This window comes from Neoarius graeffei, chromosome 27 (assembly GCF_027579695.1).
Source record: "Neoarius graeffei isolate fNeoGra1 chromosome 27, fNeoGra1.pri, whole genome shotgun sequence".
NCBI classification, from domain to species: domain Eukaryota; kingdom Metazoa; phylum Chordata; class Actinopteri; order Siluriformes; family Ariidae; genus Neoarius; species Neoarius graeffei.
This window is the reverse complement of record NC_083595.1, coordinates 29,894,259-29,913,139: the sequence shown is the minus strand read 5'-3', so window position 1 is coordinate 29,913,139 and position 18,881 is coordinate 29,894,259. Positions and strand designations below refer to the sequence as shown.

Genomic DNA, 18,881 nt, shown 5'->3' with positions numbered 1-18,881 from the left:
CAACCCCGATTCCAAAAAAGTTGGGACAAAGTACAAATTGTAAATAAAAACAGAATGCAATAATTTACAAATCTCAAAAACTGATATTGTATTCATAATAGAACATAGACAACATATCAAATGTCGAAAGTGAGACATTTTGAAATTTCATGCCAAATATTGGCTCATTTGAAATTTCATGACAGCAACACATCTCAAAAAGTTGGGACAGGGGCAACAAGAGGCTGGAAAAGTTAAAGGTACAAAAAAGGAACAGCTGGAGGACCAAATTGCAACTCATTAGGTCAATTGGCAATAGGTCATTAACATGACTGGGTATAAAAAGAGCATCTTGGAGTGGCAGCGGCTCTCAGAAGTAAAGATGGGAAGAGGATCACCAATCCCCCTAATTCTGCACCGACAAATAGTGGAGCAATATCAGAAAGGAGTTCGACAGTGTAAAATTGCAAAGAGTTTGAACATATCACCTACAGTGCATAATATCATCAAAAGATTCAGAGAATCTGGAAGAATCTCTGTGCGTAAGGGTCAAGGCCGGAAAACCATACTGGGTGCCCGTGATCTTCGGGCCCTTAGACGGCACTGCATCACATACAGGCATGCTTCTGTATTGGAAATCACAAAATGGGCTCAGGAATATTTCCAGAGAACATTATCTGTGAACACAATTCACCGTGCCATCCGCCGTTGCCAGCTAAAACTCTATAGTTCAAAGAAGAAGCCGTATCTAAACATGATCCAGAAGCGCAGACGTCTTCTCTGGACCAAGGCTCATTTAAAATGGACTGTGGCAAAGTGAAAAACTGTTCTGTGGTCAGACGAATCAAAATTTGAAGTTCTTTATGGAAATCAGGGACGCCGTGTCATTCGGACTAAAGAGATGAAGGACGACCCAAGTTGTTATCAGCTCTCAGTTTAGAAGCCTGCATCTCTGATGGTATGGGGCTGCATTAGTGCGTGTGGCATGGGCAGCTTACACATCTGGAAAGACACCATCAATGCTGAAAGGTATATCCAGGTTCTAGAGCAACATATGCTCCCATCCAGACGACGTCTCTTTCAGGGAAGACCTTGCATTTTCCAACATGACAATGCCAAACCACATACTGCATCAATTACAGCATCATGGCTGCGTAGAAGAAGGGTCCGGGTACTGAACTGGCCAGCCTGCAGTCCAGATCTTTCACCCATAGAAAACATTTGGCGCATCATAAAACGGAAGATACGACAAAAAAGACCTAAGACAGTTGAGCAACTAGAATCCTACATTAGACAAGAATGGGTTAACATTCCTATCCCTAAACTTGAGCAACTTGTCTCCTCAGTCCCCAGACGTTTACAGACTGTTGTAAAGAGAAAAGGGGATGTCTCACAGTGGTAAACATGGTCTTGTCCCAACTTTTTTGAGATGTGTTGTTGTCATGAAATTTAAAATCACCTAATTTTTCTCTTTAAATGATACATTTTCTCAGTTTAAACATTTGATATGTCATCTATGTTCTATTCTGAATCTCATCTCATTATCTCTAGCCGCTTTATCCTGTTCTACAGGGTCGCAGGCAAGCTGGAGCCTATCCCAGCTGACTACGGGTGAAAGGTGGGGTACACCCTGGACAAGTCGCCAGGTCATCACAGGGCTGACACATAGACACAGACAACCATTCACGCTCACATTCACACCTACGGTCAATTTAGAGTCACCAGTTAACCTAACCTGCATGTCTTTGGACTGTGGGGGAAACCGGAGCACCCAGAGGAAACCCACGCGGACACGGGGAGAACATGCAAACTCCACACAGAAAGGCCCTCGCCAGCCCCGGGGCTCGAACCCAGGACCTTCTTGCTGTGAGGCGACAGCGCTAACCACTACACCACCGTGCCGCCCTCTATTCTGAATAAAATATGGAATTTTGAAACTTCCACATCATTGCATTCCGTTTTTATTTACAATTTGTACTTTGTCCCAACTTTTTTGGAATAGGGGTTGTATAATGGCATGATGGAAGTCTTGCTGAAAGTAAAAACTTTCTTTGATGGCTATATTCCTTTCGATGCTTCGCCGTCGTTCCTCGTTGTTGGCTGTGGTAGACTACTGGTAGTTCATGTCCAAAATGGCGGCCGCGTTTGTCGTGACGTCACGTGGGAAGGGTCAATAGCTGCGATCATCACTGTTCTGTTCACGCCAGGTGTTTATTAGGGGAGCAGAGGCATTACCAAATAGCATGTTGAATCCAGCCTTTGTTTAGTATAAAGACTGGTAACTTTAGATAAAAGCAGCTCCTTGACCTGGTTTTGCACTTGTGTATGTGCACAATTAGCAGGTGAACGATACCCAGCAAACAGGAACCAACAGCATGTTTGTTTACATTCACAAACAAACTGGTGTCTATAAATTTAAAGGCCTGGATTGTGCTGCTGTTGCAATCTGACTACAGCTGTTTTTCTTGCTGATTCTGGCTACATTCACTCAGAGTAGTCTAATGAAAAATATTTTCCTAGCTGCTTACATATGTCAGACTGACAACATTTTTAAAATGATAGTCCTCAGTTTGTTATGGGTGACATGAATAATTTACTGCAATGTCCGCACCTCTGGTGTTTCTCCCATACATATCACCGATTCATAAAGCTATCAGACTTTATTTCTTAGATATTTTTTTGGGCTTTTTTTCACCTTTTATTATTGGATAGGACAGTGTAGAGACAGGAAATGAGCGGGAGAGAGAGACGGGGAGGGATCGGGAAATGACCTCGGGCCGGAATCGAACCCGGGTCCACGGATTTATGGTATGGCGCCTTATCCACCTGAGCCACGACGCCCCCAGACTTTATTTCTAATTGCTCAATTATTACCTCGCCCGGGACGGAGTCCACCAGGAGGCGAGGTATTGTTTTCGGTCAGGTTTTTTTTTTTTTTGTTAATGATATTACTGGAAAACAGCTAGGCTAATCTTCATGAAACTTTCAAGATAGATGGGCATTGGTCTCAAATAGAACCTCCAGCATTTTGAGGGTCATCCGGTCAAGGTCACCAAAAAGGTCAGAATCTTTTTTTGTTGTGGCTACTGCGTCATATAGAGGCGCTAGCCACTACGTCATCGTGCTGTAAGAGTGTAACAATAGCGCACTGCGCATACACGTGTTCGGATTAAAATGGCCGGTGAGTGTATACAATTCGGTTCACCATTTGAAATAAATGGACTAGACTAAAGAAATCGCTTTCAGACATGTTTATGCTTATTACAGAGGGAAAGTGTGTTCCACTGAGCTCTAGCACCAGGCCATTTCTGGGAAATAAGAGTTTCGGTCATGGCGACAGCGTGTGTATGTCAGCCTTGGTTCGGAGGTTTCGGTTTTGAAAACTGTAAGAGTAGAATAATATAAAGTACAGACACTTGGTATATTTTACTTCTGTGATTTATTTTATTTTTTTATTGTTCATTTTTGGATTACACTTCATTTTTGTGGCTACTACCTCATCAAGTAAAAATATATATGGACTATATTTACTGTATGGACATGGTATCAGAAAACAATGTTATAAGCAGTAGCCACATGTACCCATAGGGCACCTATACTTTTTTTTTTTTGCACGATATCGTCTTTCATATTAATCATAAGTGCTACCGGGCGAGGTTTGTTTTGCTTGGCAACACTTGTTAGTACAGTATTACTGTTTTAAAAGAAAAATGACTCCTCTAGATGTATTCAGGTTAGCCATGCCCATATTTATCCCAGACTTGAGACTTCCTGTTGGTTAGAATCCTTTTATTTCTACTTCTATACAAAGAGAAATTATTACTTATGGGCTGTGAAACAGCTGATCCTGACATACCTGTCAGTCACTCGACCCAGTTCTGTTGTATTTCGATGCTCTTTCAGATTGTAGAAAATCTAGATGTTTCATAATGAAATTAGATTGGCCTTATATCAATAAAAAGAACATCTGTTGAAGGTATAGAGTATATGCTGATATGTTGACGGATGACAAATTAAAGGAAAAACCATATAGTGTCCCTAGTAAGGTGTTACTACCAGAACACAAGCAGGCAGAAGAGCTTCAGTGTACTTTTTGGTATCAGTTTACCAAGTCGGTGGAACTGTGCTTGAGGAACGAATATCATTTCCCCCCAGAAGATATTCCCTCAGTTAATGCTCTAATGATGGTGATGCAGAGTGCTGTCTAAAGCGTCTGTCTGAAATCTCTCACTTATCCTGATCCCTATTCAACGTGTGTATCAGAGAAAGGGAGTATAAATGTGTTTGTTTGTGTGTAGAGCCCTTTGAGGAGTCTGAGGAGAAGTGGCTGTCTTCCATGGAAAGTTCACGGTGGATGGAATATGTCAGGTATGAATAAACACCATACATGTGCCAAATGTCAAGCTGGCTCTCCCACAGTCTCATGCTGGCAGCACCACTCTGACACCCTCCTTTATTTAGAGGAATTACTGTGGGAGTGTAAATGCCAAAACAGAACTGAGAAGATGATGATTATGTATAAGCTGCTCATTCTTGTTGTTGCATTTATTACGTTAAGGGTTGCCTGATGGCTAAAATGATCAGTTAGTTTGCTCAATATTGAAATAATAATGGTCACAATTGGGCACAAATTCTTTTAATTCTGCATCCTTTAAAGGTGGCATTTTATACCCATTTTCCATAAGTTGACACAGTTCCCTGAGGTCTTAGGGCGTATTCACACCTACGTTGTTTGGTCCGGACCAAACGAACCAAATTTCCCTTGGTCCGGACCTTTTGGGTTGGTCTGAATACAAACCACCGAACTCTGGTCCGGACCAAACAAGCGGACCGAGACCGAGCTGCAAGGTCGGACTCGGTCCGGACCAAAGGAACCCTGGTGCGGATCTTTTGGAGGTGTGAAAGCAGACCGGACCTAATCCGACAGTTTTGCTTTTTTGTACCTCGGGAGCTTCCGTCGTTTGTCGAGCATTATGGGAAACAGAGTCTTGACACTCCACCGCAAAGTGCAAACAGTGTTTCGGTTGTCAAGGGAACCTTACAACAGTCGTTCAGTCATTCAGACCAGTGGTAGGCTAGACTACAGAGTACAAAAAATGAGTAGGGGGCAAACGTGGGCCGAGGAAGAAACGCGTACCCTTGTGGATATATGGGCAGATGTCCACATATCTGAGCTTTTGAAGAGAACACACAAAAATGCCGACGTGTTTGCTGTATTCAGTGAGAAAATGAAGGAGAAGGAGTTCACGCACTCCCCAGAACAATGTCGGCTAAAAGTGAAGAAACTCCGTCAGACCTACATTAAAATCAGGGACATTCTTTCAAAAAGTGGCGGCACTAGCGACGCAAAAAAGAAATTCATCTATTACGATGGATAAGGCGAATATCCCGACACATACCTCCTCCGTCTTGCGTGAAGAGCCAGAACTGTCACATGATGTGCGCTCATCAGCGCTATCCTCCGTAGCCGCCTTGCCCTTTGTCGTCGTCGTTGATAAATTACTTGTACAGCAGCATAGTAATCGCACAATTGTAAAAACAGTAAAAACTGGAAAAAACATATAGCTTTGATGACATTAAAAAGAATAACAGCACGGAAAGCCTCCATGACTACTTTTGAACTTGACGCTTTGTGCGCGTGTCGTCTCTGACCAATAGCTGAACGACCTCAGGGCGCGTGGCTTTGTTGACAGATTTTGGTCCGCTTACTAAAATATACAGTGTGAAAGCGAACCGCACCAAATGAAAAAATAAAAAAAACATTTGGTTCGGACCAAAGCAAGTGAACTATCGAACTATCCTGGTCTGAATACACCCTTAATGAAATGTCTGAGACATGCTTTGGTCAAAATACCACACGGATAAAGCACCACAGCTCCCTTCTCCCCGTCTAAACAGCCCTGTTCAAAACGTGCCTGTTCGTTTAAATGATAATGAGCCACTGCTCAAACCGCCTCCCTCTTCCACCAGCAAATCAGGTCACACTTTCCTCATGAATGTTTATTTACAAAAGGCAGTTCTCAAGCCCTGAGTAGAGATGCTCAGACAAGGAGATGGTATGATTTCTAATGAGCTCTGCTTGTGATGCAGAAAGTGGAGACATCTGAACAGCTTGTTGAAGCTCATGTTTTCTGAAATGGGCAGCACAAAATAAACTAACTGGGTGTCTTATTTCAGTGTTTGTGGGTTGGTAAACACCTCCAGATACCCAAATGTATGTCAGAGCTCGACATTAACGCTAGTCTGACTGGACGGGACAACTAAATGTTTGGTCTGGAAGTCAAATCCACATCTGCTTGTCTGACGGGACAAATTGAATTATTCCCAACTCTCCCGGAAGTTCTGGGGGTTTCCCGCGTAATGATAGCGGCTCCCTGGCGTCTGCAAATTAGATACAATATTGAGAGAGACTGAGACTTAAAACTGAAGATCAGGTAATGGGTTAGAACAACACATGCACCATAATAGAGCATGGGATAGTTTTTATCCCTCGCTAGCCAAAAGGCCCAAAGGGGGATTGTGTTGTGGCGATTTCCGTCTGTCCTACACTGTAAAAAAAAAAAAAAAAAATTAGTCAAGCCAACTTAAAAATGTAACGCAACCTGCTGCCAAAGGATTTTGAGTAAACTCAACTCCGGGCCAAATAGTTGTGCTGACTTGCTCTTTTAAGTCAACACAGATGAGTATTTTATGTTGACCTTACTTTATTTAGCAAGTTCAGTGCATTCAAATTGTGATGTTGAAATAAATTGAAATAATCATTCCAATTAACTTGGAAAAGCAAGTTGGCACAAAAAACATCAAGTTATCCTAAATTATTCTTTTTTTAAAGATTTTTTTGGGGGGCTTTTTCCACCTTTATTGGATAGGACAGTGTAGAGATAGGAAATGAGCAGGAGAGAGATGGGAAGGGATCAGGAAATGACCTCAGGTCGGAATCAAACCCGGGTCCCTGGATTTATGGTATGGCGCCTTATCCACCTGAGCCACGACTCCCCAAAATGTTCTTTTAAGTTCACATACTGTAGAGTATTTTATGTTGAGTTGACTTGACTTGCCTTTTAGAAGTTCACTCCAACGAATTGTTTAATTGAAATAAATTGAAATAATAATGCCAATTAACTTAGAAGAGCAAGTTGGGACATCATGGTTCTAAGTTGAGTTTACTCAAAATCCTTTGGCAGCAGGTTGCGTTACATTTTTAAGTTGGCTTGACTATTTTTTTTTTTTTTTTTTACAATGATTTAGTGTGCATTAAATTTTTTTAGTTAACACAAATCTCTCAACACTTAAGTTCTACTTCACTTTGCCTATTATTACACAAGCAGAAACAAATACCGACATACAAGGAGGGAATTCCCTGGCCTCTGTTGAGGAAAGGATTATTATTAACAAAATTGTACTTTGGCAATTTCATCAAGGTGTGCGTGCTTTCTGAAATCAACTTCCCTCACAATTTTTATCCCCCGCTGGCCGAAAGGCCCGAAGGGGGATTATGTCGTGGCGATGCCTGTCCGTCCATCCCAGGAAGGGTACTCACCTTCTGAAATCAACTCCTCTCAATTTTTGGAGGAATTTCATAAAACTTGACAGGATTCATTGTTACGTGTCAGTAATACGCATGTTGTAATTTCGTTCAATTCAGTCGCGTTTTACCAGAGTTATGGCCGAGTTGCCAACGAGGGATATTGTGCTCTCCGAACACTCTTGTTTGTTACAGTTAAAGCTTGAGTTTTACTGAAAAATTAAAAATCATGAAAGCATAATGATTATACCTGCTTTTGATAAACTTTATTAATCACTTTCCTTTCACTGAACTAGTGAATACATAGTAATAAAAAGGTTCTGGTCAGGACAAGTGAAAAATCTTGCTGCTAGTTTGGATGAGTGGATTAAAAAGTTAATGTTGAGCCCTGTATGTGCACAAGCACTAAAGTGAGTCATCCCCTTTAAATGCTGATTGAAACATAATTGGATTGAATATGGGTTGGATAGATGGATGGATATACATGGAAAACACGGTCATGATTTTGTAGCTCCTGATTTAATGCACAGGCAGGCATGGCCAATATCTTTATTTATTTACCTCCAGTTGTTCCATTAGTGACATCTATGTGATGTTTTTCAGGGCATTTTTGAAGCATGCAGTGGAGGTCATCTACATGCTGGAGGGGAAACAATCCTCTGTCATTCTGCAAGGTTAGAGAGGCTCAGAGTTGCTGCTGCGTGTTTAAATCTGTGTGCTATTTTTATGTGAATCACTGTAATTTCTACCATACACAAATTCATGGAAATGAATCTGACAGTAGAAAATGATCTCTCTCTCTCTGCTATTCTTAACTCTGTCCATCTGAAACCTTGTTTAATTTTTGATCTCTCTGCGTCTCCCTGCAGAAGAAGAAGACCGGGATTTGAGCTGCATCATTGCGTCTCTGGTGCAGCTGATGTGTGACCCTCATTGCCGGAGTCTGGCAGGTTTTCAGGGCCTGGTGCAGAAGGAGTGGGTGATGGCTGGCCATTGCTTCCTTGACCGCTGCAATCATTTGAAGAAGAATGATAAGGAGGAGGTACGAGCCTGGAGACAGCTACCAAACTGACCCTGAACTGCAGGCGTCAGTTAGCAAGACCAGGGCTCGGTCCCTTGCCCTCTTTTATTTACTGTTTATATAAATAATGTAGGAAGAAATATACCAAATGGTCATTTTCATTTTTATGCAGATGATAGTGCTTTATTGTTGTGCTCCTAACTTGACTGAGGCTTTTGAGAAAATGCAGTCTGCTTTTAACTTTGTACAATCCCAATTTCATCAGTTAAGGCTTGTACTGAATGTGGAAAAACTATACTGATTGTATTCACAAAGTCTGAGAGGTACTGTATATCCTTACCCTCAATAGTAACAAATCAAGGCGAATGAATAGATAAAGTATCATGCTATAAATATTTAGGTCTTCTGATTGATGACTGCCTTACTTTCAAACCTCACGTTGAATACTTTGTGGGGGGGGGAACTAAGGCTAAAGTTAGGATTTTATTTTATAAATAAAGTTTGATAGTTTACAATGGAGCACTAGGATTTATCTCAAATGCTATGTTCATCCAAGTTTCGAAGAAAGTTGATTGACCTAGCTAGCCGCAGATTGACTCATTGGTTCATTTTCGTTTATAAAGCCATATTAGGGCAGCTCCCTTCTTATGTGTAAGCACATTGTCCTTCAGAGTAACAGTAATTACTGCTTTTACTCATTAGATTATATTTCATAAACTGTGCCAAAGGTCCGTACAGAGTTCGTGGGAAAAGGCCTTTAAATTCTCTGCTCCTGCTTCTTGAAATGATCTCCAAAAATGTTTTAGATTAAAGGAGCTTATGACTTTCATTTGATCTGGGTCTTTCTTTCTTTTAAGTTTTAATGCATAAATGTGTGGGGTTTATCATCCCCAGCAGCCCCAAAGGGGGATTATGTCGGGGCGATGTCCGTCCGTCCCGAGAAGGGTACTCGCCTCCTGAAATCAACTCCTCTCTCAATTTTGGAGGAATTTCACGAAACTTGGCAAAAGGCATTATTATATTTCCTGAGTACGCATATTGTTTTGTTCAAGTCGGTCGCATTTTACCAGAGTTGTGGCCCTTGATTAACAAAATTTATACTTTGACAATTTCACGAGTGTGTTTTCCTTCTGACATCAACTCCTCTCACAATTTTTGGAGGAATTTCTCGAAGCTTGGCAAAAGGCCTTGTTATAGTACGGTAATACACATATTGCAATTTAATTTCGTTTGTGAAAATTTTTGTCAGAGTTTTGACCCTTGATTAAACAAGTGACAATTTCATGAGGGTGTACGTTCTTCTGAAATCAGCTCCTCTCACAATTTGTGGAGGAATTTCACCAAACTTGGCAAAAGGCTTTCTTATGACAGTTATACGCAGATTGAAATTTTGTTTAATTTGGGCAAATTTTACCAGAATTATGCCCTCGATTATTAACAAACTTTGACAATTTCATCAACGTGTGCTTTCTTTCTTTCTGACTTCCCTCACAATTTTTATCCTCTGCTGGCCGAAAGGCCCAAAGGGGGATTGTCATGGCGATGTCCGTTCCGGGAAGGGTACTCACTTTCTGAAATCAATTCCTCTCACGATTTCTGTAGGAATATCACGAAACTTGGCAGGATTCTTTGTTATATGTCGGTAATACGCATATTGCCATTTCGTTCAATTCAGTCACATTTTACCAGAGTTATGGCCGAGTTGCCAGCAGGGGATATTGTGTTCTCAGAGCACTCTTGTCAATTACATGCTTTATATGGGTCATTGTCTGTAACGGGCATTTCAACTGCTTTCTTGGCCAGATCTCACTTGCAAAAGAAATTTTAAATCTCAGGAGACTAACCTGGTTAAGTAAAGGTTTATAAATAAATGAATGAGTACCTGAAGGGCAGGAGTGATGAGATGGCTGGCATGCAGTTTGGCATTCATTGAGTGTTAATAACGAGGGGAATTGTTTTCCTGGAACACTAGTATAGGAATGAAAATGAAAATGTCTGTTTTAATACTTTAGTCCAAAGCTGTGATTAATTTGTGTTTAGTGGCATGGATGCTTAACCGTGTTCATAAAACGTCTGACAAACCGATCTAACACCAAATCCTTAAAAACCGTATCAGGTCAGCAGGGAAAATGATATAAAACTGAAATCATCTGTCCTGTCTTGTGCAGTCTCCCCTATTTTTGCTGTTCTTGAACTGCGTATGGCAGTTAATGGAGCAGTACCCAGCAGCCTTCGAGTTCACAGAGATGTACCTCACCGTGCTGAGCGACAGCATGTGGGTCCCTGTGTTCAGCACTTTCCTTTTCAACTGTCCACGACAAAGAGCTGAACACAGCAGGGTAAGTTGACCTGCCATCCTGCTGTCAGCTTCTTGAGACACTTAATGCTGTGCGTTTTTGTTCTCTTTATCTTTCTTAAATAGTAAAGTGGGCAGTTTTTGAGAGCAACTTGTGCATTATTGTTCTTGACTGTGCCCATTTCTCTCCTCCTCCTTATCCCTCTGATATCAGGACTTTGCCCGGAGTAAGAGTATATCCCTGGGACGGGACAAAGTTCTGCAGTTCCCGCCGGTGTGGGACTGGTCACAGCAATTCAGTCTGAAAGATCAGGCCCTTTTCAACAATCCTCTGTACGTGGGCAAGAGTGCCCCCTGTGTCCACAATGGCACGGTGCGGACGTTCATACACAAGCGGAGCAAGGTGAGGATCGAAATGACTGGCATTTTTCATCTGAAAATTCACACAGCTTCTCAAAGTAATGTGTTATTATACTCAAACATTGTCCAGTTTAAAAATGTGTATATTAATTCTAAAATACTCGTTTTTAGTTTATCTTACTGTTGTATGACAGTTTATAGTCTGAAAGTTATCAAAGAAGAAAATATTCAAATGGGATTTATATTTCTAATGGATATTTTTATAAGGGGGAAAAATAATTGTAGGACTTCAGTTGTGTGAAAACAGTTAATTGATTACTGCCTCCCCTCAATACGTTCTTTAAAGGTAGACTGACTTTCAGGTTTAGGTCATAAAAAGAATTTCCCCCGACACCCGATTATTTTTTGTTTAGTGGACTGAAAGCTACTGAATTTGAATCACAGACTTCCGGTTTTATTAATATTTTTTAAATAGAACAATTAATGAATTTAGAGCCACGTGGCCCTAAATTCTCTGCTTTTATTTCTTGCTTCACCATGATGCAATACAAGATACTACATCATGCATCACGTGGTGGACTTTCCCCGTTCGTACAAGGCATTGTGGGATACAAATTTGAAACGGGAGAGGAAAATGGAGGATGCGAATGAAACATTAAAGACCGACTACAGTAACAGAAAGCGAGAAGAAAAGACGTTATGTGCGAAGGAAAAGAAACGCAGGACCAAACCTAATAAATATCGGCGGTCAGCGAGCGCCTCGGTGTGATCAGCTGTCCGTTTAGCGACAGAATGATGTAACGGTCAGTGCACGGTCAAAGTAAACCTGCGCATACGCAAACGGACCTCCTCTGTCTGCTTGACTGTGCCAAGCGAGCGATTTCATGCACATTTGCTCGGGAATCCCGTCAAATTAAATGACTTCCCAGCCACAGAACAGAATGGCCTGGGTTTTAAGATATTACAGAAATGAGCGTATATCACAATGACCAAATTTCAGAGGGAACTAAAATTTCACTGGTTTTATGAAATCGAAAGGCCGTCTAGCTTTAAGAAGTTTTGATACCGTTTTAAAAATGTAGCATATTTCAGAGGTCACTTGGGAATAGTATTATTGTTTGACTGTCTATACACAACACACACTGATGCATTATCCAAAGTAGTCCCAGTTCAGTTGTGGGTTTGTAGTGCTCCCTTTTCACTGATGACTTTAGAGGGGAGTTGACCAGTTTTGCTAAGAAAAATAACCAGTCTGGGTACCAGTCAGTAATTCCAACGACATATGAATATGGTAGCTGCATGCATGATGTCAAATGGTATGTATTTTTTTTTGGCAGAAAAACTACAGTTCCACACTGCGAGGTCTGCCTTCAGATCTGAAGAATGGCGGCCTAGCCGTAATTGACACTCTACCACGGCGTAACTCTCTGATCCCACGACTCCGTACGGATGTTGCACAGAAGCAGGAGAAGCAGGAGAGCCCTGCCGAACGCTTCGTACAGGACTGGCTTTCTCGGCCAGCCGACCTGCAGGGTTTGCTGCTGCCACAGCTCCTGCCTTCCCATCTGCCCCTGTGGAAGCTTTACTTCCTGCGCTGGGTACCCGAGGCCCGCATCCCCAACGGTGGCCCCATCACCACTTTCCACAAGCTCTCTATGCTGGTGGACGAGATTGAAATTCTCCAGAACCAGCTGAGGCAGTACACAGGAGGGACGACTCCAGCACGCAGCCCCCAGGACGAACCCAGCAAAATGTACTTCAGGGCAGGATTATCTCCAAGCGAGTCTCCAGCTCCTCCTGAGTGCCTCAGCTCCTCGTTCCCCTTCTCCCCCGTGGGCAACCTGTGCCGCCGCAGCATCCTGGGTACTCCCCTCAGCAAATTCCTCAACGGAGCCAAAATTTGGCTGTCCACCGAGACACTAGCCAATGAGAACCTCTGAAAACCTGAAGCCTGGTACCAGGCCTCCAGAGAGCAATTGGATTTGTGTAGCATCATGAATGACTGGAAGCCTCGAGAATATTCTCCCTTATTCACACTGGTCCAGTTGGCTTGTTTGTTCTTTTCAAAAGCTCTTCAGCCAAGTGCCAACATCAGAATGTTTGTGGTTCGCTGCAATGGTGTGTATTTATTTGGCGATGGACGAAAAAAAAAATGTATATCGAACACTCAATGAGGTTGTGAGTTTAAGATGGAGATTCTTTTATTTCTGTGCTGGTTTGATTTACTGAAGCACTTGGTCTGAGATTTAACTTGTTCTCCAGTGAGCCGATATTGGAATTTTGATATCACCATAACTGCCCATACCTTTATGGTTTATAAAATTATCATTGCAGTTTATGTAATTACTAAGAAAATGTGTATCAGTGGGAGATGCTCTGCTCTGTTCTGTTCTGTCTACCTTTGATCTCATGTCTAATGATTACTGCAGTATGGTGTATAAATCGGTACATGTCTATTGTCCAGAATTTATTTGCCAGGCTTTGAGTGAGGTGTTTTTTTCTTTTCTTTCCTTTTCCAAAGCATCAATATGAATCTGCACATTATTCTACATAGTTTCAGTCTTTCTAAACTGCCAGTACTGATTAATTTTTTCTGTTTGGGAGTTATGGTATTAGGATAAATGATGAAAGTAGGACTGTACGTTAAGCCTGTGGTAGAAAAATCTATTAACACTTTTTATTTTAGTATGTATAGTTATATAGATTTTGTAAGAAGCCTTCTGGAAAGGTCTAACTGTACGTAGCTTTTATTAAAATTGTGAATGGTATGGGTAATGTCAGGGATTGCCCACAGTAACCCCCAAAATGCAGGTGACAACTGTGCACTTAGTGATATCTAACACACACAGAGGCTGGTCCTCGTCCGTTAGATCCCTCGCCCAACGCAAGCACAGAATAGCTGCTCCAAGTAACTGACTACTGCTCCAACCAATCAGCTGGTTGAACTGGTACAGCAGTCGAGTGCACCGTATCCCAGTAGGCACATAGTGAATTAGCATTAGATCGGAAAGTCAAGTTCGTAAAGAGGTTTTATTGGGAAAAACAGCACTTGTTACCTCCTTTTTTTTTTTTTTTTTTAAGCTCTTTTTAACTGGACAGTTTGTTTGATCTATAGCTTTCTCTAAAGGTGTGAATTTTTGGATTTTGACCAGAGTTTGGGACGGGGTGGATGATATGTTATCACAATAAATTGTCATGATACACTTGTAGGAAAAAAGTATCTAATTGTGGTGTTATTCACAGTAGTGAGTAGTGTATTGGGTGCTTGTATAAATTTTTTCCCTAGTTTTTCTTTCTAAAAACTTTGGTGTTGAAATATTGCTTTTTTTTTTTTTTTGAGATTTACTAATTTGTTGACAATATTAGTGAGAAAATCCTGTATTAATGCCTTCAAATACTTTTTTTAATTAATATTATTATTATTATTATTATTATTTTTTTTTTTTTTTTACATATTGCCCACCCTTATTTTCTGAACATGTATTTGGATGGAATTTTATTGTCTAAAACATGGTACTTTTTTCACCCAGTCATTCTTTATATAATTTTTTTTGTGTGTGTGATTAGTTTACCATTAATGCAGTGCACTCGAAGCTGTTAACCATAAAAATTACTTGATCTTAACACATTTAGGGTTTTTCATTTAAACAGCGCTGATATTTATTCAGATATGCAAAGAAGCTGAACCAGGGTTATTTATTCTAATCCTGTGTGCCTTTTTGAAATTGAAATTGTGGCCTTGCTATTCAGTGGATGTTGAATTTTTTTCTTTCTCTCAGGCTGTAACATGCCGACGCTGCCTCCTACATCAGTGGCTAAACTCAACATGATTCCAAAGCTGTGTGTGAGTGTGGTCATGTGTAGAATTGTTGTGTGTAAGCTATGAGGTGGTCACCTGGGCTCCTGTACATCTGAAAGTGCTCTGAACTCCTGTGGTTTCTGTTCTCAGTGCTGCAAGGCCTGACTCTGAGCCACTCTGCAAGACATGATGCTTCTGATTTATTTCCTTGTGAATAAAAAAAAATGGGTTGATTGCTTCAGCTTGGGACTTTTTTTTTCCCCCTTCCCCCCCTCGATTGACCATCTAATATCCGACAGGGTATAGGCTCTCTCACACCCCTGCAAAAACCAGTTTGATCAACCAACACTGGACTCCATTTAATGTGTAGTTTTAAATTTTGTTCATTATTACATGAGGAAATGTATCTGAATAGAACACCAACCAGATTAAGAATATTTACATCCTAAACCCAAGTCTTAAATGTTCCTCTTATCATTTCAAGGCCTTTAATTCAGAAGGAAGAAATTATAGAGCTTAATTCAGCTACCGACTCTGATGAGGAAACCTGATGTAGCTCATCAGATCTTTCCCCATGCTTTTGTGAACCAAGGTAGTTTTTATCCCCCCGCTAGCCGAAAGGCCTGAATGGGATTATGTCATGGCAATGTCTGTCTGTCCTGGGAAGGGTACTCACCTTCTGAAATCAACTCCTCTCACAATTTTTGGAGGAATTTCACAAAACTTGGCAGGATTCTTTGTTATATGTCGGTAGTACGCATATTGTAATTTTGTTCAATTCCGTCACATTTTACCAGTTACAGCCCTTGATTAATAAAATTCTACAACCCCGATTCCAAAAAAGTTGGGATAAAGTACAAATTGTAAATAAAAACGGAATGCAATAATTTACAAATCTCAAAAACTGTTATTGTATTCACAATAGAACATAGACAACATATCAAATGTTGAAAGTGAGACATTTTGAAATTTCATGCCAAATACTGGCTCATTTGAAATTTCATGACAGCAACACATCTCAAAAAAGTTGGGACGGGCAATAAGAGGCTGGAAAAGTTAAAGGTACAAAAAAGGAACAACTGGAGGACCAAATTGCAACTCATTAGGTCAATTGGCAATAGGTCATTAACATGACTGGGTATAAAAAGAGCATCTTGGAGTGGCAGCGGCTCTCAGAAGTAAAGATGGGAAGAAGATCACCAATCCCCCTAATTCTGCACCGACAAATAGTGGAGCAATATCAGAAAGGAGTTCGACAGTGTAAAATTGCAGAGAGTTTGAACATATCATCTACAGTGCATAATATCATCAAAAGATTCAGAGAATCTGGAAGAATCTCTGTGCGTAAGGGTCAAGGCCGGAAAACCATACTGGGTGCCCGTGATCTTCGGGCCCTTAGACGGCACTGCATCACATACAGGCATGCTTCTGTATTGGAAATCACAAAATGGGCTCAGGAATATTTCCAGAGAACATTATCTGTGAACACAATTCACCGTGCCATCCGCCGTTGCCAGCTAAAACTCTCTATAGTTCAAAGAAGAAGCCGTATCTAAACATGATCCAGAAGCGCAGACGTCTTCTCTGGGCCAAGGCTCATTTAAAATGGACTGTGGCAAAGTGGAAAACTGTTCTGTGGTCAGACGAATCAAAATGTGAAGTTCTTTATGGAAATCAGGGACGCCGTGTCATTCGGACTAAAGAGGAGAAGGACGACCCAAGTTGTTATCGGCGCTCAGTTCAGAAGCCTGCATCTCTGATGGTATGGGGTTGCATTAGTGCGTGTGGCATGGGCAGCTTACACATCTGGAACGACACCATCAGTGCTGAAAGGTATATCCAGGTTCTAGAGCAACATATGCTCCCATCCAGACGACGTCTCTTTCAGGGGAGACCTTGCATTTTCCAACGTGACAATGCCAAACCACATACTGCATCAATTACAGCATCATGGCTGCGTAGAAGAAGGGTCCGGGTACTGAACTGGCCAGCCTGCAGTCCAGATCTTTCACCCACAGAAAACATTTGGTGCATCATAAAACGGAAGATACGACAAAAAAGACCTAAGACAGTTGAGCAACTAGAATCCTACATTAGACAAGAATGGGTTAACATTCCTATCCCTAAGCTTGAGCAACTTGTCTCCTCAGTCCCCAGACGTTTACAGACTGTTGTAAAGAGAAAAGGGGATGTCTCACAGTGGTAAACATGGCCTTGTCCCAACTTTTTTGAAATGTGTTGTTGTCATGAAATTTAAAATCACCTAATTTTTCTCTTTAAATGATACATTTTCTCAGTTTAAACATTTGATATGTCATCTATGTTCTATTCTGAATAAAATATGGAATTTTGAAACTTCCACATCATTGCATTCCGTTTTTATTTACAATTTGTACTTTGTCCCAACTTTTTTGGAATCGGGGTTGTACTTTGACAATTTCATGAGTGTGTTTTCCTTCTGAAGTCAACTCCTCTTACAATTTTTGGAGGAATTTCACGAAACTTGGCAAAAGGCTTTGTTATATGTCGTTACTACGCATATTATTTTTGTTCAATTCAGTTGCATTTTACCAGAGTTGTGGCCCTTGATTAACAACCTTGTACTTTTACAATTTCATGAAGGTGTGCTCGCCTTCTGACATCAACTCCTCTCACAATTTTTGGATGAATTTTTCAAAGCTTGGCAAAAGGCCTTGTTATATGACGGTAATACGCATATTGCAATTTAATTTTGTTTGTGAAAATTTTCCCAGAGTTTTGACCCTTGATTAAATAACTTGTACTTTGACAATTTCATGAGGGTGTACATTCTTCCGAAATCAACTCCTCTCACAATTTGTGGAGGAATTTCACCAAACTTGGCAAAAGGCTTTGTTATATGACAGTTATACACAGACTGAAATTTCATTTAATTTGGGCAAATTTTACCAGTTATGCCCTTGATTATTAACAAACTTATACTTTGGCAATTTCATCAAGGTGTGCTTGCTTTCTGAAATCAACTTCCCTCACAATTTTTATCCCCCACTGGCCGAAAGGCCTGAAGGGGGATTATGTCGTGGCGATGTCCATCCCGGGAAGGGTACTCACCTTCTGAAATCAACTCGTCTCACAATTTTTGGAGGAATTTCACAAAACTTGGCAGGATTCTTTGTTATATATCAGTAATGCGCATAGTCCAATTTTGTTCAATTCAGTTGCATTTTACCAGAGTTATGGCCTTTATAGCATAGATACATACTGTATAACTGTCAGCAGGGGATATTGTGCTCTCAGAGCACTCTTGTTTAACTTATCTAGGCTAAGTTTCCCAAAAGCATCACAGCACCATCATTCCTAAATAATTTAGCAAGCAATTATCTCCCTGAATAGTTCATACTGTTTAATGTAAGACATTCACAGGTGTCACTCATTAGCGCTGCCTACCTGAGGACACGTTCAATTACAATCTGGCCAAAACACTCAACCAATAAGGTTGTGTCTGAAATCATTCACTACTCACTCTCTAGGGAATTACTATATAGAGGACTATATAGCGAGCTCACTGGTAAAATGAAAAAATACTTTCGGACACTACTCCGCCACACCGTTATTTATATCATTAATGTCGCACAATTAAAACGTGCCAGATCAGTCGGCTGGTGGGTTTTCAAAATAAATATTATACTGCACGTATTTCCCGCATTAATAAATACAAAGTACTTTGTGTCTGCTGTATCGTTTAGTTCTTTTTAATCAAGGCTGAATACTTTCTTCTTAGCCACTGCCTTTTATTAAATCAAATTTGAGGGTTTTGATTAATTCCTCGCTCTGTACTGTAACTTTTATTCTTGTATTTTAGCTTTTTTTCTATTCTCTTACTATTTTTAATTGTACTCGAGTGTCCATTTACAATGTGTTT

General features: G+C 40.7%; 1 protein-coding gene across 2 annotated transcripts in view; it reads left to right on the top strand.

The window, feature by feature from the left end:
- The window catches only part of mtmr10 (myotubularin related protein 10), a 71,199-nt gene extending 55,978 nt beyond the window's left edge, over positions 1 to 15,221 (top strand). For both annotated transcript variants that reach the window (XM_060911692.1, XM_060911693.1), the window contains 6 exons: positions 4,278 to 4,347; positions 8,108 to 8,178; positions 8,374 to 8,546; positions 10,694 to 10,864; positions 11,036 to 11,224; positions 12,519 to 15,221. In XM_060911692.1, the coding sequence (XP_060767675.1) occupies positions 4,278 to 4,347; positions 8,108 to 8,178; positions 8,374 to 8,546; positions 10,694 to 10,864; positions 11,036 to 11,224; positions 12,519 to 13,121 (1,277 nt within the window). In that variant the 3' untranslated portion in view covers positions 13,122 to 15,221. The remainder of the gene's footprint in view (positions 1 to 4,277; positions 4,348 to 8,107; positions 8,179 to 8,373; positions 8,547 to 10,693; positions 10,865 to 11,035; positions 11,225 to 12,518) is intronic.
- The last annotated feature ends 3,660 nt before the right edge of the window (positions 15,222 to 18,881 follow it).